The sequence below is a fragment of the Pagrus pagrus genome (genome assembly GCF_965226575.1).
Source record: "Pagrus pagrus genome assembly, chromosome: 13".
Classification (NCBI taxonomy): domain Eukaryota; kingdom Metazoa; phylum Chordata; class Actinopteri; order Spariformes; family Sparidae; genus Pagrus; species Pagrus pagrus.
Window position 1 is genome coordinate 22,616,792 of NC_140197.1, and position 20,914 is coordinate 22,637,705.

Below are 20,914 nucleotides of genomic sequence, written 5' to 3' on the forward strand. Positions count from 1 at the left end.
TTGGGCTGATTAAATATGTATGATTGCCTGATGAAAACCAGCGATTACAATCTGAGAATAAAGTTCATCATATTACTGTTTGAATGTAATCAAGAAACAGATGTTAATAATTTTGGCTTCTACATATTTTGAGGATTTGGGATAAGTACAAGGCCGACTTTATTAACAAATGAATAATGTTATAATAATGAGTTATTAAAAAATAAAGTCAATATGGCATTTTATAGGCTCATTCCAACATTTTCAAACTTTACAAATTTAGGTTTGACTATACAATGACTTGCCTACCTTAAAATCACTTCCTTGAATCATGAAAATGCAAAGAGGGCTTTGAAGCAGCATTCACACTTAGTGAAGATAATTATAAAATAAATACTAGAAGAAAAAGTCCAGTTTTTAAAACCACTTTGGAGATTGTGCGTATAATTAGGTGTAATGGTAAAACCTGTGTCAGACCTCAGTGTTTCTAAAACTCTGGCCATAGCCACGCATGGCTTATAAAAGTAAATAAATGTGTTATGTTAGCAGGTTGTTGGCAAAGATTTAGGCGAACAGTTGCTTATTTAAATCATGCAAGAGACACAAAACAACATAACAGTTAAGTTTCTGGCCACGCAGGTATCGTGTCCATCACTTTCGATTAGTCGAAAAATACCAGTGACCACTGCAGAGTCATTTAGTCTGTCTGATATCATTGTGTTGGTGTTGTTCCTAGAACATAGTAATAAATGTTGCTCAATTGCAACTGACTGATCACATTATTGTGATGTTTTAGCTTTGTGACTCCGGTTGGTGTTGTTCCTGGAACAACATTTCAATCTATGGTTAAATACAGGACTCTCACTAGGGAGACTGGGTTTTGTATCTTCTTTAGACTATATTACTGTCATACTTTTCACTTATTTTTTTACATTAAGTTAAGTCAGTTTTCTGTTGCTGTTTGCTTATGTTTAGGCAACAAAAACACTTGTGTTGCAATGATGGTGCTGGAGTAACATGAACTGATGTTCCCGGACCGACACCAACACGGCTATAGATAAAGCGCAGCCATTTAACCCGGGAATATTTCTCTCCGACGTAACACAAAAGATGTTAACTGGTGTTATAGCCTGAAAAACCAAAACAACAAGCTGAAAGATGGTAAAATGGTGCAGGGACGAACTACAGAATCAAGGGACGATTCTCTGTGAGTTTGTGACCCGCAAAAATATCCATTGTGGACACTTTAATGAAGAACAGCACATCATCATCATAAACTGTCACATGAAGACTTTTCAGCATCTTTCAGGTCATTTAAATCTGTCTAAGGTTGAACAAAAAACACATGTTTAAGCACATTTACCTTACATAAACTGTTTCAATGAGAGGACATCCAGCATGTGTGCTGTTATTTCAATGTCATGTTCTGAGTCTTATATGTCAATCTCAGCTGAGGTTAGTAGATGTCACTGTAAGGCTCAACTTTCCATCAGTCTCTACTAACAGCTAAGTGTTTGGGACATTAAGGTCAGAGACATTATGACTCCTGCGCTCTCAGTCACGTTAAAATGCCACTGACTCCACTTTGAATGCAGCGATGCGGGCTCATTGTAAAGGGGACGGAGGAGTGAGCATGTATGTACCTGCACACAGAATACAGATGTGAAGGGACATGAAGAACAGGCCAGTATTATCACGGCTGTAATTCTTGGTAATTTGTGTATCATCTGACACAGATGGTTATCAATTCTAACTCCTCATTAATAATTCAGCCTGTGCAGCATGTCTTTGTTCCCTCTCCCTCCTCCCCTGAATCCATCCCAATATCTCACACACACACAAATAATTTGGATGTGTGTACCATTTCCTTCCTCGGCTAATAATGAAACCCAAGAAAAACTGTGAACAGTGGAGAGCCAAGAGTTGGTGATTGCCTGAGTTGTGCTGATTTGGATTCCTCTCACTGGGAAAGCCTGATGCCTACACATAGCAGATGGCGATCCTGGCCGTCTACACACTAATCCTCAATTGTTAGGAGGATCACAGCCGTATATGAGTTCCCTCAACTGAGACACAAGTCCCTTGTCAGTTATTAGAAACCTGTGCAGTGGTGAGGCGTGCACTGTGGGGGTGAAAAACACATTTGGGTGATTCTATTTGGTGCATTGATTGCTGATATTAGGTAGCATACGGCTGCAAATGAGAAACACTAGGTCTAAGACATGGTTGTTGGGAAGTTACAACATTACAGCCTCTTATAAACACTGGCAAACTTATTTTCTTAATGAACAAAGTCCATCTGCACATAAGCCTTCACTTACTGACTCATTATGTCTACCAAGAAACTGTGCTTTCATTTTTTTTTGGTAAATCAAAAGTTTTGGTTCCACTTTTCCGTGAAAATGAGACATTTTTAAAACGCAGTATGTAGAAAAGAAGACAATATTGACAAACATGCATATTCCCTGTCTTACAGAGACTCAAATGAGAAGATTAATACCACTCTTGTGTCTATATTGTAAATATGAATCTACAGCCAGCTGCTGCTTCTAAAATTGGTTATGTTTTTTCTAATAAGAACATGTTGTTGTTTTTATGGATCTGGAAAGTTGCACAAATGGTGCTATTAAACGTACCAAAACATATTTTGGCATTTGTTTTAGCCACCTGAGGCTCCAAGATCCAAAATTGTTTTGAAAAGAAGTTATTTGCATCATTTTTTACCCATGTAGCTGCTAAGCTAAAAGCGTTAGGATTTATTGAAGGAGTGTTGTATAAGACTGCACTGTACCCTTTTTTCGAGTCAGTAAAGATGCACTTAATATACTCAGTTTTTTTAGACACGTATAGAAAATGTTTTTCTGGAAAAAGTCAGACACAGATTCATGACAAGCTCGAGTCTGCAACTTCTATCATTTGTGAGTCCTTAAAATCAACAGTGGTACAATGCATACTTGTTGTTTTATCAAACTTTTCTTGTAAAAACGGCAACTAAACATGTACACCGAGGCTGAAAACTTGAAAGGGAAATAAATAAAAAAAACTGTTAATTACATCATTTATTGATGGAAGTGCTTGAAGTAAATTGAAAGAGTATCTTAAGAGCACTTCAATAAATGATGTAATTAACAGATTTTTGATCTTGCTTCTGAAGCGTGCGATCAGAAACACTCTCAACACAACACAAAGGTCTGAACACTTGATGACACCCTGACGAGTTCAGTCAAGGGCGTCTTTATGCTACCTGTGTGACTGGAACTATAATTGTGCATTAGATAATAATAGCAGCACTCACATGCCATCACAGACCTTTGTGTTGTATCTGATTAAAACAAGGGCAACAAAGAGGCAAGGGCGATCCATCCCATTTAGGACTGTCCTCTGGGAGGATACTAGTCCAGGAAATCCTCCACCGTCGTCATCATCAAATGTCTAAATCAATAAGATGGCATCACGGGAAAGAGGAGAAGCACAGATTTAATGTCTGGCTTACAATGGACAAAGCCTTTGGACAGAGGGTCGTAAAACTCAGTTTATTTAAAGCAAGTAGTAAAAATTCAAGTGGGAAGGATTTCAGGAAAACATTTAAAATTTAAATGAGGACTGTATAATTTTTCCATTATTGTTAAATTACTCGACATTATTACCTTTAATTTAGGCTTTAGGCTTAGCAATTTGGCACAGGTTAACAGAGGCACAAGGAACCACTGGAGCCCATCTGCAATTCAATTAGTCGATGCCATCGATGCCGCCTGTCTGACCGAGTATCAGATCAGAAATATGCAGATGGGTCGTCTCTCCAGTAGATGGCACAGTTTAACTAGAAGCACAGAGATCCTCCAACCTCATCACTTCTCTCTGTGACTCTTCATGCTGTCAATCACACAGAGGATCAGCTGGGATGTAAACACAATGTCAGCACTTGTGAGGAATGAATGAATGAATGAATTAATAAACAAAATAATTAATGTATACATTTACTCCACGCTGATTCAGCTGACAAATTGAACCACGCAGAATCAAACTGTCCACCTCTCTCTCTCGTGCTCTCTTTTTACGCACTAACAGTCTTGTGTAACTCCCCCCTCCTCCCATCCCTTCCCTTCCCTTCCTCCCTCTCCTCGCATCTCTCCCTCTCTCACACACTCACACTTCCCTCTCCATCCTCTCCAGCCCACCAGAAGCTGTGAATGGGAGACAGCTCCTCGTATTTCGCTCCGCTCAGTCAGAGTGGAGGCTGAGCAGAGCGCACGGACACACAGGCAGCGACCTCCTGATGTCATGTAAAGCACTGGAAGAAGAATAGTGGATTTTTTTTATTAAAGGGATTGAAACAGGCTTTTAAAATTACTTATATACACGTGATTTTTTTTTAAACTCAGAGGATTTTCTGTGCGCGCTAAAGTGGCCATGGCGCATTTTACGCACTGCAGGTAACCCGTGTTCTGGAGGCTCAAACAAACCAAAACATGGATTAAACAGCAAGTGGCTTTTTACTTTACTCCAGGAGAGCTTAAATGGCGGCACTTCGTAGAAAATTTGGCGAGGACTACCAGGTGGTGAACACAAATCGGGCGACCACCTTCTCCGCGCCGGTGAAGAAGAAACGCCAGCGCTTCGTGGACAAGAACGGTCGCTGCAATGTGCAGCACGGAAACCTCGGCGGAGAGACCAGCAGGTACCTCTCTGACCTCTTCACCACTCTGGTGGACCTCAAGTGGCGCTGGAACCTGCTCATCTTCATCCTCACGTACACGATCGCATGGCTGGTGATGGCATCCATGTGGTGGATCATCGCGTACATCAGAGGAGATCTGAACCACGGCCACGACTCGTCCTACACCCCGTGCGTGGCCAATGTTTACAACTTCCCCTCCGCTTTTCTGTTCTTCATCGAGACCGAGGCCACCATCGGCTACGGCTACCGGTACATTACGGAGAAGTGTCCGGAGGGCATCATCCTCTTCTTGTTCCAGTCGCTGCTGGGCTCCATAGTGGACGCTTTTCTCATCGGCTGCATGTTCATCAAAATGTCCCAGCCGAAGAAACGCGCGGAGACGCTCATGTTCAGTCAGGACGCGGTGATCTCTCAGAGGGACGGGAAACTGTGCCTCATGTTCCGTGTGGGGAACCTGCGGAACAGCCACATGGTGTCCGCTCAGATCAGGTGCAAACTCATAAAGGTAAGACCAAGTGAGGATAAAAAATAAAAAATAAAATGGAAAACTCCAGAACATGAAAATGAACATGCATATTTCCTGCTGCTGCAGGAGAAAGATGTCCTCCCTCAGAAGTGTGGAACAGGTTTTTTTTGCGTACTGTGCAAATAAGCTCAGAGAAAGTAAAACGCACTGACAGCTTGTATCCCTGAAGAATCTTTATTCCCTTCACTTTCCTCTCAACCGAGCACACTAACAAAAGGAACAGTCAAAATCAACCTATTTCTATTCAAAGATTAAATGTAAGCAGGTCCCACTGCACAATATATGCCCTGTTAAACAAAACCAGCTTAAGGTAGCATTACCATAATCCTCCAGCTGCAGGATGGCGAGGCTGAGTGGCAGCCAGGTGCATCTCAAATCCTGAGATAAGAGCGTAAGGGGCTGGTGTTTGTCTCTGTGGGGTCGGCTGCAGCGTGGATGTCCGGCATCAGTTCCCTCTTCAACCTGTGCAGATAGGTGTGTATCAGTAAGTGGATGTGACACAGAGATGGGCCCCTGAGGAAGGCTCAGTGAGTCACACTCTACCACAGATCACTGGAGTCAGTAAAACAGCCCTCCTGGGAGACATAAAAAGTATTTACTACACCTATAAAAATGTTTCTTTCTTTTCTCTTCCCTGAGATGTAAAATGTGCCAGAAAGCTTTAAAAATCTAAGTAAAAAGGACAAAAAACTCCTTTGAATCCTCCTTCGACTGTGCCACGTTCCACTAATGAAGAGCTCAGTGGATTTTTTTTATTTTTTAGGGGCTAATGAACCTCACAGCCTGAAAACAAGCAACAATGCAGAAAATTGCCTCATAGAGCAGCGAGGTCCACTGGCTCCTCCACTCTTTTAATTATCATAATAGCGCTCCATTCAGCCACATCCATGTTCAACGTGCAAAATGGGCCATAAAGAAGACAAACAGCATTAGCGAGGTGCTTGGAGCTTGTTTATGTCTGTGCTCTCCGCTGCACTGCCACATCGAGCACAGCGACGGTCAGCTTAATGATGCATGGAGAGAGGCAGGGAGAGGAGCGAGCTATTCCAAGGAAGTGAACAGCCCCATAGGCAGAAAGTACAATCACACGTGTGTGTGCGCTGATCTCTCTCTGATACAGTGAGTTTCAGTCTATCAGCACAACTGGAACTGATGGAGAAAAGTCTATTTTAAATGTGTTTTTAAAGCAGCCGAAGACCAATCAGGGTGTGCGCTTTGCAACATAAAATAAAAATACATCGAAGCTGTGGAAATCTTTATCCTGTGGAGACACTCTGCTTCACCTTTCCATCTGGCCTGCAAGAAATTCAGTCAGTATAAACTCCTGGCAACCATTTATCATTTTTACACCCCCTCTCTCTGCGAAATACAATAAAACAGCATCCACTCTGTGCTCCGTAGTATCTTTTAGTTTTTTTTTTAGTTTTGCTTCAGGGCTTTGTGGTCTAACCTTATTCTTTCGCTTCAGAGACTCTCTAACCGAGAGAGATCTTTTGCAGCCGCTCTGCCACAGAACAAAACACAAAAAAATTAGAAAGAAATGAGTGTCATTGTGCATGGATGCTGTCAAGGCTGGACATACCTTTAGATATTAAATAATAAACCATACTGATTATATATTTAAGCAGTCATTTCTCTGGCTGAATGCTTTCAGTGCAGTCCCCGTATAGAAATGTTGGTGGTGCTGTTGAACTGCAGCCCTCTTCAAGTCATGCCTCGTCATATAAAACACTGGCAGAGGAGAGAGAGTTTGTGAAAAGGTTTTTGTGAATCCTTGTGCATTAAGATGCATCTATAACACACAGACTCTAATCAGATGCCACTCAAAGTCTTCTACAAATAATTTAAAAAAAAGGTTTGAAAAGTTTAAATGTTTAAAACTAAAACTTCTGCTGGATTTTATGATTAAGACTCCAAGCTGACCGTGCTCAAAGGTCCAGAGCTCTCACCTCTGCAGGAGTACAGAATCTTTGAAATAAATACAAGATGGTCGTGACTCCATTCCCTGTCAACTACTGTAAGCATTTAGCAACTACAGCATTCACCCTGTTCACACATACGGAGGCTCTCGGAGGCGATCATGCACCTGAAGCCTGCGGGCAGGAGTGCTTAGCGTCGAGCAGGTAGTTGAAATACTGAGCTCTGACTGAGAAGTTAGTTATTTTCTCCTGTTGCCACTAAAGGGGTTAAAGGAGCTCATTTCCTGTGTGTGTTGTGTCCGTGAATTGTTTTTTCTTTCCTAAACTTGTTGAAGCCAGGAGGCCATTAACCGAGCAGATCAGCAGGTACCATTCCGTGTGTGAGCTGAAGTAGAAAACAGCTGCGTGATTCTGTTTCTTGAGTTGTTTCCACGTCGTCGGAGAAATTCGTATCAAAGTTCACCAAACTCCATGCGATAAATGAAACTGTGAAATTTGCTCTTGTGCTTCTTTAATTTCATTGTGACTGTAGTCTAAAGTTAAATTGTTCTCAACGCTCAGGTTTATCTGATACTGCAGTGGTGGTGTTGTTTCTCGAACATCGTACTTAAGGTTGTTCCAGGACTATCGTTTGAACTTAATGAAAAAGTGACAAAGTCCTTGTCTTGAGCGAGCCATCGTGGCTGAATGGTTTAGGTATTGGACTCTCACTTAAGAGACCGGCGCTCAGGTCCAATTTGTAGATTATTATACTGCTCACTTATTTTTGTGCCATTTCTTGTCAGTTTTCTGTCGCTGCTTGTTTCAGTTATGGACCCAAAATACTTGGTTAGGTTCAGGAAAACATGGTCTGGGTTAAAATACACCCTCTCACAACATTAAACCTGTGTTTAAAGGGATAACTTCTCCCATGTGTCTTTGCCCCATGTCCTAAAGTTGTGACATTGCAAAAAGGTGATTGGTCACTTTCATCAATAATTATGATGCTCCAGGAACAACACCAACACTGTGTTATCAGATCGTGCCAGCTCTCTTGTCGCGCTGCTGGGTGATGTTTGTGTCTCTGAATGTCAGTGGGTGGCAGCAGCAAGTTTCTCAAGGTTCAATTCATAGTTCATGGCATCTTTCTGTGTCGCCAGTATTTGAGTCTGTCGGCGCGGGAGGTTGTTCGGGATGACTGTCAGACTCTACAAGTTGTCAGAGAGCCGAGTGTCAGCTAAAATTACCACTGTGCCAAACTTCATGTGCTTTCACACTAACCTTTAATTAAACCCTGATGTGTTTACCTGGTTAGTACGGTTTGTTTGGGCTGGTGTGAAAGCAACCTAGCATCCAAAACAACTGCGTCGCTCATGTCCGACGATCAAAGAAGAAAGTGTGCCTGATGTGCTGTCTGAAGAAAAATGTTTAAGTGTGTGGTGGGATGTCACCTCTCATCACGTCCTCGGATAAGACGCACCAGGACGCTGTGTTCTAGTCGCAGTATAGATGCCCGCTAGACATGAATATTTTGTTCACCTAAAGAACACCAATGAGAGACCAGCTTGCTCATGCGTTGCATTTGTTTTCAACTTTTGGAGAGACAAATGCAACGATTGCATCATATTTGTCGAAAACAAAGCAAAGCTAAATCTACAGAGCTCTGTTACAGTAGATGACAAAAGCTTGTCCAAATTGGAACCACTTGTTTGCTCTGCCGTGTTTGGACGGTGAGTCTGTGTGCCAGCGCTCTGCTGAACTGTCGCGGGTGATCACCGGATGACAGCAGACAGCTAAAAGAAGGCAGAGACGGACCAATGGAAGCTGTCGCACAGAGTCCCACCATAAGCAGCTGAGAGGCAGCTTTGCGGGGCATCCATGACAGCCTCAGAGGGCATCCTGGTGGAACATCCCGGCTAAAAAAAAATATGAGTGTGGTGTTACTGGGAGACGAGAGAGTGAAGGAATTGATTGAAAGTGATGGAAAGAGCTGGAGAGAGACTGGCAGTAAGAGAGGGGAAGCATAAAACGAATTACCAACAGATTTTTTTCTTAATATTTTCATTGTATGAGTGGTGCCTTCTATTTCAGAGATATACAAGGGAGCGAAATCCCCTCGGCTGCATATCTCCTCGGAGGATTGCAGGATGGACTACGTAGGCCAGTCTCTAGAACTAGAATTGATTTCCATTTCTTTTCTAATAGGAATAGAGATGCAATTATACTATCAGGCTGTGGAGGGCTGAAGAAAGGCTTGAAGCCCTGAAGTCATTGATTAGCAGGCCCCAGAGCCAGACTCTGGCTAAGACTCTGGACCGCTCAAGGACCTCTCTCTCTTTTGTTGTCTATACTTGAATAATTCAGTCTACACAGATGTATAGGGTGTTTTTCAGTAGGAATGTTCATCCTCCACAAAGCACAAACAAGCAGAGGCAACGTTTTTTGACCTGAGTTTTCTCTCAGAGGCGTTCAAGAGACAGAATGTGTGCACTGGACTGTGCATTATTTGTACCGTGCCATAAATTTACAAGCATAAAAATATAGCAACATTACTCTTGAATAAACACTACGTCCTCAGGCTCCTGACAAAAATAACGTATGAGTCTTGTAGCAGTATTTTTCCACGCCCAAGTAGAAATGAGAGGCAGCACAGTCACAGCCGAACACATTTTTGGCCAAGAACATTGTGACACCACTTCTGCCAAACGCCGCCAAAGTCACTGAGTGTCACCCTGAGGATTTAAACACTTTGCGAGGAAGGAAATGAAACCAGAGCATCTATAACATCTAAAAACTGTTTTATCCTGCTTTGCCTGACATAACAACTGCGCCAACCTGTCTGGCTTTTAAAGTCGGTGGAGTGTAAGCAGCCCAGTCGCCGGGATAAAATGTTGACATTTCTACAAAACGTGTCATATGATGCTCACATCACATGTTTATGACGTGACTTTCATATGAGGAGGTGGAGCAGAAGGAAAAATAAAGGAAAACACAACAACAAATCAGGAGTTACAGCTTCTATCAGAAAAGGTAGGCACGTTTCATCAACGAGGATGTTTGCTGATTGGCTGTGAGCACTGTCCGTCTTTCCAACAGGAAGGAAAGACACCATTCAGGTGTAATAGTGGATCCCACTGCTGTTATCTACGCTCTACTCAAACTTAATGGCTGTTTTTCTTGTGGTTTATTTGCACTTCAGGGCCATCGTATAAATCAACCAGACCATAAGCACAGCACTGTCCTGAGATAAAATTGAAATTGAATCTAAAGACACATAAAGTTGCAACAGAAAGAAATGTAAAGCTTCAACATATCCGTGATTTGCAGAAATGTACGCCTTTTATATAGCAAGGTGGGAAGTGAGACTGTGAATGTTTAGTTTATCTGACTTGAAAGCCAGAGGCTTGAGTTTTCATCCAATTACCGAGGAAATAACACTGGCACTGAATGTTGTCCCTGAAAGGGGATGATTCAGGATGAATGTGAACTCTGGTGGAAACTGTGGTCTCTCCTCAAACTTTTAATGCCGCAATTTGGTGTTTTCTTTGTCAGCGAGTTTTAACTGTAGTGAGTTGGAAATGTGAAACAGTAATTGGTTGGTGGGAATTTAGATGGGCCATGATGCAGACACTTTCCCAGGAGAGAGGACTCACTGATGTGTGTGAACAGCTGTCCCATCACTGCACACTTCAACCTGAGAAAACAGCTAGAGGACATTTTTCATTGGTTTTCTGCAGCTCTCTCACACTGGTATCATGTAATAGTTTGTTTATTGTTTATTTATTATAGATTTCGTTTGCCTCGGAGCAAAATCTTTGTGGTCATTCATGTCAGAATAGCCAATAACACAGCACAGGTGTTACCATTAAGCTGTATTTCTGTTTATTACATCATAAAACAGTGGCTCATAGCAGCACAGGAATTGCTGCTCACTTGGGTAACAGTGTGAGCTGCAATCAAATCACTTGTTCAGTTGTCTGACATCAGAAACAAACGTTGTCAATAACTAAATTGTAGGTTTGCTATATTAAAACTTTGCGTAGGTGTTCGTGGAGCAAAAGAGAGAACACAAGCAGCTGTAACAGAGCAACCAGGCTGTGTCTTTCCCATTATTTACCAGGTGTTAACTGAAATGCAGAAGTTTATCTTTTGACTTGATCTGAAAAAGCTTGTGTGAACATGTCACATTTTACAGTCAGTTTAGTGCCAACATTTCAGCATTTCAACTGTATTTTTCACTTTTGTTTTACCTGACTGCTGAACCGTTAAAAAGGAATACCTGCTGAGCATTTATCACTTACTTTCAGCTGACTGAACCTCTCTGCTCTCTTGCTAATCAGTCTTGATGCAAGGAACAAAGAAACAATCACGGGACTTTCACCCTGGAGACTGCTGTTTGTGTCTCGTGTAAAACCAAAAGACGATGTTGAGGTTTTATTTATGTTTAAGTGCGTCACATACATAACGTAAGTGAAGTTATGTACGTAACATAGGCATGTCCGAAACTGAAGTCACAAAAGAAATGCAGTTATTTTAACCCAAACCATGGTGTTTTCCTAAACTTGACCAAGCTGCGAGGGTACAGCGATGGTACACTGCAACGACCATGATGTTTTGAGAACGGTGATATACTTTGGGGGTCACTGGCCATCTACCTATTCAGTGGTTTAGGTAGAGGATGTGCTGACATAAAAATAAATTACTATGAATATCAGTGGCCAGTGGAGCCTTTGACTTGAAGTACCAAAAGTAAAAGTCTATCAGAAAATGGAATACTTGATTAAATGTACTGACACGTTTACATACAGTCCATTAGAAAAGGAGAAAACTGTGCAGTTGGATTGTCCAATCCATTTCACTCTTGATTTGATTTAACTCCTCTCACTCAGTCTTTGCTGGGTTGGATGAAATGTTAAACTGGCACAACCTTTCTGTACTGTAAGTAGGCAGACAGTATCTGGCACTGTGAAAGCCTGCGTGAATCGGCTTGCTTGTCAGTTGACCTGATTGCCTATAAGCTCCCCCAGCCCCCCTCTCAGGCTACTGATTGATGAGGGCCTGGCAGAGCATGGAGTGGAGTTGAGTAGGAAGATCAGGCCACTCTAGGTCCAATCAATTTTATTTATCACCTGTCTTCATCCATAAGCATCATTCACAACACTGAAATGCTCCTTTTGTGAGCATGAAACAAATCCAGGTTGCCTTTCTAATGATAATGAGCAGCTGACAGGTTGATTGGGTCGGGGAACACTCGATGTTATGGGTAGAATTTGGAACAGAAACAGTGTTTTTGCTGCACGATCTCCCCAAAGGTATCGAAGAAAATGAGTAAAAAAAGTCCCTGTCTGGATACGTCAGAGCTCTGGGAGAGAAATCTGTTTGTTTTGCTGGGTGCCACATGTACAGAAAAGATAAAACAGTAGACACGCTCAGCTATCTCAGAATCTTTGTGCATGAAGAGGCGTAGGAGAGTGCCAACGGGGCCTGTGTAAGGAGCTTTGCCTGTCAATGTTTGCATATAGTCATCCATCTTTTTAATCCTAAGTGACAAAGACAGAAAGTGAAAAGTACAATTCTCCCATAGCTGGTATTAGTAAACCGACATGGAGGAACGGTGCCAAACAGCCTGTGAGCACCTGACAAGTCAACAATGCCCCCCTGACATGAAAGCCGTTCATCCAACATAAATCTAGAAGAACATCTCATTGATATTCACCAGAGATAGAAATAGAACACAATGTTTTCTGGCAATGCAAAGCTTGTTTAGTCACACTTCATTCAGTTTGCGTCTCGGAGGGATTAACTATACGGCAATGTCACTGGGAGGTCAGCTTGGAGCTGGCTGCTAGATGCAGCACAGGAGTGGTCTGCATGGGTGGATGGAAGAGAAGGGGTGTCGTAAACTCACTGAAACACAAGCTATTTATGAATGAAAATTATTTTCTCAACCTTTGGACTTGACATAAATCCCTGTCTTTTTCAGCTTGATTCCACAAATATATTAGATGAAATAGCAAGCAACAATGTTAAAAAACTCTGTAAATATGATGTGCCATGTGCTAGCAAAATAATTTTAAGACACTGGAACATAAATATTCAGACATAAAACCCAGGTGTACCCGGGTCGCCATCCCTGCTGCCAAAATTGGAGGTCGCTGGCTACAGTTTAGAGGCTTGTTTTCGTCTGCTTCTGTCAGAAATAAACAACACAAATAGCAAATCTGCTACCAACATTATTGCAAACATTATGCTGTATGTCCAGTCTGTGGCTGGAAAGGTGTAGCAACAGTAAATGTCAGATATTGTGTGCTGAAGTTAAAAATGATCCACTTTTCTTAGTGGCTCATTTAGAAAGTCTGAAAGAGGAAACTGCCTTTGTGGGAGTAATGTGTCGATTATTTTGGGATTTAGAAAGTGAACAAAAGATCCAGAAATGGCAGAAAGGGTTGTAGAGAAGGGGGTGGGACTGTGTGTGGATATGTGTGGGAGATCATTATGAAGCTGTGTGTGGTGGAGGACAGTGTATGTGTTTGTGTGTGTGTGTGTGTGTGTGTGTGTGTGTGTGTGTGTGTGTGTGTGTGTGTGTGTGTGTGTGTGTGCGTGTGTGTGTGTGGGTGAGTGGCTTGTGGCTGACACATCCCAATTATTTGTTGGAGGTGTAACAATGTGGCAAAAGAGAAAAGAGTGTACAAATTAGCTTTTGCTATTACATCTTTTGTGAAAACAAAATCCACTTGACACAGATTTTTGTTGTTGTTATGCTAATGTTAATCGTTGACTTAAAAATGCTATGCTGTTTAAGGTAGAAAGGAAAGATACTGTAGATTAAAAACACAACATGAACTTAGCTAACTCTGAAGCACATTAGTCAGTTCTTTGCCTTCAAGTATTTAATATTGAAATATTTCCCATGATTCATTTATTTCAAAAAGCTTCAAGCCTCTTCTGTGAGCACAGGATGTTAGAAAATGGCACGAACTTTACAGGGAAAAGGGTAAAAGCAGACTGTTAAGCGAGGGAAGCAAACAGGAAGAGAAAAGGTGAACAGACTGATTAGACACAATCAGACAGGAGAGGAGAAAATACATCCTCCATGTTGCTGCTCTGCCTCCAACATCATCTGAGCAATTAAATACTTCAGCACCAGTTGACAGTCTGTGGGCAAGTCCTGTCCAAATGTCTCATGCATCCACCTGCGAGTTCTTCATGAAATCAATGTGAAGTGCCAAGTCTGTGGTCACTGCGAACAGGTAGGCAGAGGATGTTTGAGAAAGAGGAGAGAGCTGAGGAGAGAAAACATCTTGCATCACATGCCCAGAGGTTTTGACACAGTATGTTTATTTAGAGAATCAGCTCATCACACCTTTAAATTGAAGACAATCAGTGCCAGATCAGGAATCTTCCTTCCTCTACTTTGCGATAAAATCCATCTAACCCTCTTCTTCTTGTTTCTTTCTCGTCTTCTTCTTCTGTGTTTCAGTCTCGTCAGACACCCGAGGGCGAGTTCCTGCCTCTGGACCAGTGTGAACTGGATGTCGGCTTCGGGACGGGTGCAGACCAGCTCTTCCTTGTGTCCCCTCTCACCATTTGCCACGAAATCAATCCCAAGAGCCCCTTTTTCGACCTGTCCCAGCGCTCTCTCATGAACGAACAGTTTGAGATTGTTGTCATCCTCGAGGGCATTGTGGAGACCACAGGTGAGGGGTTCCTCCTGATTTAAACTTCTTTTTTCCATCGCTTCCTTTCTTTACTCCTCTCACTCTCAATCTAAATGTAAATTTATATTAATATCGACCCACATAACAGTTCTATCTAATAGATACTCGTAATCTAGAGTGTGAAATCTCATTTCCCTGCCTTCTCAGTTTTGCATATTTGAAGAACGCTGAAGCTGAAAAACATTGAGAAAGAGAACAACACATGAGGGTAATGTCCTGATTGAATTATGAGGGATATTTTATTACTTCAGAATTGGTTTATGCCCACCCTATGCATAATAAAAGCCTGTGGTCATAGATGCGTGTGTCACATTGATGAATGAGCTGGGGTTTCAGTAGAAGTTCCACTCCATTTTTCAGATGACAGCTGAGAGCAGAGGTAATTCTGAGCCTGCGAGACATTGCTATACAGCCACTACTATAAACTACAGGCAGCCTCTGTTGCATATTTAACAGAATGATTCTTCCCTAAAGTCCAATACAAATAAATCCATCTCGCTCTTTTCTTTTTAGCTCTGCTTCCATCCATCCTCCATAACCCTCACTTTGCCACATCTATGGGAGAAACCACAGAGCTGAATAGGCTTAGAGCAGGAGAGAGGGATCAACAGGGAGGCGTAGAGGCATGCAGGCAACACGGTCTGTGCCCTGTTGATAATACCGTTAAATCAGGGTGCAGCCGCATGTTTTAGTGTCGTAGTGCTATGGCACTCAGAGCTGAGGAGTAGAGGAGGGAAGCCCTGGCAGAGTCACCTTCAATGGGCCCCGATATCCCGTCATCGTCACACTAACGCACATCCCATTAACCCGAGCACATTAAGAGTTATCCTCTGACATCCAGCCGCTGCTGACACAGCTGTTCAGCTAGTTGATTGTCTCCAACTCAGTCCATGTTTCCACCAGACTTGACAAATTACTTTTCCGTTTTAGTTCATGAGGCAGAATTGATTGTGCCTTTACATGCCAGAAGAAAATTAATGTGTTTTTCCACAAAACTGTTGTTCTGAAACATATGTGAGCCTGAACAGGTGTTAGCAGCAGGGCTGGACTGAATGTTGTCGTTTTAGTTTACAATCAAAGTTTCTATTGAGGTTTTCTGATGAAGATTTGAATGTCTGTCGTCATATTTGATAGCTTCATTGCCCTGAAAGAAATTCTTGAATAAAACTGTCAATTTGAATAGGGAATAGCTGGAATAGATTTTTTGTTATTGTGGTTTTATAAATGCAGTTTATTGTGCTGGTAGATTGCTGCTAGACTGCCCTGTTAATACAGGTGTGGGGCTGTTTTTGTGTGCAGCAAGCAGAAAAGGCAAAGATAAAAACAAGATTACTTTAGCAATCAGCTAAAGTGAATGTGTAGATGGATAGATAGAGGATGTAGTCTCCACAGCCAATACAACCTTCAAAGTTATGGGGTTTAAGAGCAATGATAGCAATGGTATTCACCAACTATGGAGCAACCAGAGCAAAAAAGAGCTGCAACACTCTTTTTCCTTGTCTCAAAAAACCCATTTCTCTGATGATTAGGACTTCCCACATGATCAGAACTGATAATGAGTCTGCTCAGATCCAGCCAGGTATGAGATATGCCAACCTGGACCCAATTAAACTTAATTTCCATTTGAATTTGGTTTCTAGGACACAAGAGGGCTTTGAAGACTTCTAAAAACAACAGAACAGAATCTTTGAACAGAGGATACAACAGTACAAACATGTAAAACACTGAGTATGGATCTGATGTAAGTCCCTCTACTCTTTGTTTGCTCAGACATCAACTCTATAGGTTATACCTTACGCAGATGACAACCCGCTGCATATGTTTGTTTAGATTCTTACTCCAACCCCTCTCACACTGGATTAAAAAAAAAACACTACCACCCACTTATATCTGGCTTCTATCTTTAGTGGGAAAGGATACAATCGGCACTCATTCCCAGGTCAAAAGACTCTGCAGTAGTCAAGTGTGTTTATTGGCTTCAGCTCTGATTGCAGTGATAGAAACACAACACCCGGTTGGATAACTTTTTCCCCCTCTTCCAGCGTGATGCTATGACACATGTTGACGTTCTGGACGTTGGTGCGTAAATACTTCTCCATCCATCTTAAACAGTACTCAAAAATTTTTCAGTTGGCCTTGAGTTTGAAAGAGAGACTGAAGTAAAAGATATTTTACAAAGCAACTGCTTCACGCTGCTTTCTACTGTTTCCTGAGAAGAAAATCTGTCTAACGTTGGTATAAAAATGATATGACAGTGGTCAGATTCAAATGGAGTCACAAAAAAAGCGAAGCACGGTGCCAGTGAAGGCTACTGCCAGGCATTTTACATAAAGTCCTCTTCAGGGACACCCTGCACGCTGTCTGCGAGTTGTGCTGAGGGCTTTTATTTTTATGCAACATGCAGTAAACATTAACCAGCTGGTTGAATACCCATATGACGCCTGAATGATGAAACTAAACTGGCATGCCTGTCAGGCTCAAACCCGTAGTTTCCACTGCACCAGTATAACTGCTGTCTTATGTATTTACAGTCAGCAGAAATACAATCCTGGTGAGACAGGAGAATACAGACTAACCCTCATGATTAAAGCCAAGTCTCTAATTAAGAATAAAAATGACCTTTGTGTAGATGTAGGACTGTTGAAGGTTTCTGTGGATGGAGATGAGTAGTGAGCCTGGAATAGCATCAGGCTGTGACATAACACTGCACATATCATCCCTCGGAGGGACGGGATCAGACTCCTACTCTACAGCTTACTGTAGTGTTTAACAGAAAAGCTCAAGTTGAAGCTGAGCCAGTGGATCAGAGAAAAAATATGGTCCAAGTGCCGATCGATAGCGAAGGACCTCTGACAAGCTTTCAGATGTCAAGGAAATTATTTTACAAGAGCAGAGGTCAAATGAAAAACGTGTGTTTGTGATGCCTGCAAGCATCCTGCATCGAACAAACACACAGAAACCTACATTACTTTTCTCTTTTAAAATTTAAATGAACACAGGCAAATACAAATAAACACATGACGACAGCATGACAAACAATATGCCCTCACAAAGGGACAAGAAGACAGTAATACATAAAGTAAAATAAAAAATTAAATAACAGTTTAGTCGGATCCCTTCAGCCAACCCAGGTTATCATGAAAATAAAAAACAGAAAATGAATGACAGTTGTCACATTTAAAGCATATTTACATTTTTGTATCATCCCAATCTTTACTAGAGCTTTATTCTCCCATTTTTTATTGTAGGTCGCCATTGCTACTTTAAAACTTTAAACGAACCTCATCTGTAAACATTTGCACCTGATTCACAGCAGATAGATTTTCATCAGCAGTGGTGGCTGTTTAATGGTGTATTCTCCACCAGCAATATATCCACCAGAAACAGTCAGATTGCTTAACTACATTAGCCGTGAGCTAACGTGAGCAGCAACGGCACACAAGGAGAGCGTGTCTGTGTTTAAATTCAAGTCAAATCTCGCTCTTCAGCACTCGCCAGAGCCTACGATTCTTGCTCTTCTTTTTCCTTCTACTCTTCTCTACATTACAATAACGTGACATAAACACCACCAACAGATGATTCCTCAGCAGATCGCTGCTGCAGTCAGGTTGATAAACAGGAGCAGTAAATCTACTAAGTAGTCTCTGAGCTCTTCTCCCGTCGATAACAGCTCCACATCAGAGCAGAGTCCAGCTGAGCCGCAGCTCCTTGCCACAAAACACCGTGCAAATGTCTTGTGTTTTGGTTTGATAGAGCATACCCTAGTGGTGGAAATTACATACTGTACGTTTAATTGAAATATTCTGGAATAGGAGTTAATTGATGTTTTATAAATTGCTCTGAAAAGCATCTTCCCAAAAGTAACAGACAGCCGGAGGGAAAGCAGCAAGGCCCCTGCTCTGCAGAGGGACCAGCACTACAACAAAATCTTTGCTTCTCAGTACAGCTTCCTCTAATTATGGACAAATATGCATTCTGTAATTAACAACTTCCAAAAGAGCGTGACATTAGTTTGTCGACCGAGAGTCACGCCCATACAATGCACAATCAACACTACAAGTTACACTAAAAACATGTAAAGACAGGACCCATGGCTCTTGCCATTGATGTATTAATGCAGGGTTGGTGATGGGTGAATGCTAATTATGTTGATCCATAAAAAAGCAGGCAATTATCACAGCCAACACAAGCTACACTGATAGCAAGCATCGCTCACCTTTCACCCACATTAACAGCCCAAATCACTTATCACTGCATGGAAACAAACAGCAGGAAGGAATATAAAAGACAGACAAAAAAAAAAACAGTTTATAAACGGTACAAAAAGATGTTCTTGGTCTCATATCGTTATTCCATTTCAGGACATTAAAGGTGACATGCTTAGAATATGGAGATACATAAATATTAATAATAGTCGGTGGTAATCGCCGTTTAGCTGCTTTCATGAACCATTTGGGAAGGGGTAAGAATCCTTCCCCGTGGATTTACAGTTTAAAGAGTATTTAAATCTCTGGTATGTGACTTAATGGGACAGGATGGTAGATTGTGCAGGAAGCAGTGACTCCACGAGCAATAAGAAAGAGCAGAGCGGAAAAGAGATAATGGGGGAGAATGGCGCCCTTTCACATTCCTCTTATCAGCCGTAATTATTTTGCTGGAGCTACACCACATCTATTAATGTTTTATTACTCTGCTGTCACCTTCTCGTAGGTATGACATGCCAGGCACGGACATCGTATACAGAGGATGAGGTTTTATGGGGCCATCGCTTCCTGCCCGTGATGTCCCTGGAGGAGGGCTTCTTCAGGGTGGACTACTCTCAGTTCCACAGCACCTTCGAGGTACCGACACCACCATACAGCGTCAAGGAGCATGAGGAGAAGAACTCACTGCCCTCACCTCTATCCACACCCACCCCTGCACTGACTGAGAGCCACGGCGCCCGGCGTGACCGGGTGTTTTCCGTGGATTGCATCAACACATCAGAGGAAAGGTGCCGTCAAGGGGGGGTTGGGGGTCGACTGCCAAGCAAGCTGCAGAGAATGAGTTCATCTGGGAAGGAGGACCTGCAGAGGAAGGTGCTCCTGCTCAGCTCGCAGCACTCAGAGAAGGCTTGCAGCACAGGAGACCTGCCCCTGAAGCTCCAACGCCTCAGCTCCTCGCCGGTGGAGGCGGAGAATCGGCTGCAACTCAAGTCCCTCAAGGTGGGCTTCGAACCCATGACTCAGTCTACTGGAGACCTGTACCAGCACAGCCTAGCGCCCACGCTGTCCCCTGCTCCGGTCCCCATGCACAGCCCGCTGCTCTCAGGTGGGCGGCCTGAGGACAACCTGCCCGCGAAGCTGCGGAAGATGAACGCTGACCGCTAAAAATCCACTGACCTCCAACCGCGGACAGACAGGAGGAGACGTGCATGGAAACAGATTCAGAGATGTCCTCTGAAAAAAACTGATGTTCACTGACAATTTATTTTCTTTTTCTTGAGACACAACCTTCACTGGAACTACTGTGATTTTTTGTGTTTCATAGCAGAGGCATTCATGCAAGCTTTGTTACACACAAAACAACAAGAAAACACAAACGTCATGCTTAACGCAAACTTGATCATCCTGCGAGAGTTGTGCATGTATACACTAAATCCATTGTTTATTGTATGCACCACTACACTTAATAGTCAATCTTAGTTTTATTGAAATATAAATTATATTATGATTATAATAAATGCTGTTTGATCTTTCTCTTCCTTGTGTTTTTATTGTCGTCACACCAATAAGAAGTCGATGGACTGATCGATAGTGCAACAGGTTTGCCAGAACTCAATAAGTAATCCAACAGTGCAATGCAATGCAGTTTTAATAGGCTGTTGTTAATGCCCCAATTTTGTCCCCTTGGCAAGCTGGACAAAGTGCATGTAAGAGAGAGGATAATGTGCTACGCTGCTGCTGAGTGAAGAGTGTTTATTGGAGAACAAAGGCTGCCGAACACATTGTTCCAGACTCACAGAGGCATCGCGCCACACAAACACACCCCAACAATGGAGTATGTGGTCGTACATCCAAAATCCGAACTGCTTGTCCTTTCCTAAATTTCAAAGATTGGAAAAAATCCCATCTTC

General features: G+C 42.3%; 2 protein-coding genes across 3 annotated transcripts in view; one reads left to right on the forward strand and one right to left on the reverse strand.

The window, feature by feature from the left end:
- Nucleotides 1-20,914, reverse strand: part of LOC311268005 (uncharacterized protein) — a 107,806-nt gene that overhangs the window by 1,977 nt on the left and 84,915 nt on the right. The window contains exon 6 of one of the 2 annotated variants that reach the window (XR_014623903.1): nt 5,504-5,645. Coding sequence is in view for 1 of the 2 variants with exons in the window: in XM_084371317.1 (XP_084227443.1) it covers nt 5,555-5,645 (91 nt within the window). In the remaining variant the exon portion in view is untranslated. Of the gene's footprint in view, nt 1-5,337; nt 5,646-20,914 lie in introns of those variants that run through there. The other variant, XM_084371317.1, reaches the window with a different exon arrangement.
- Nucleotides 4,133-20,537, forward strand: LOC311268003 (G protein-activated inward rectifier potassium channel 1-like). Its single transcript, XM_084371312.1, has 3 exons — nt 4,133-5,162; nt 14,562-14,778; nt 19,510-20,537. The coding sequence occupies exons 1-3, from the start codon at nt 4,497-4,499 to the stop codon at nt 20,166-20,168; spliced, it is 1,542 nt and encodes a 513-aa protein (XP_084227438.1). The 5' UTR covers nt 4,133-4,496; the 3' UTR covers nt 20,169-20,537.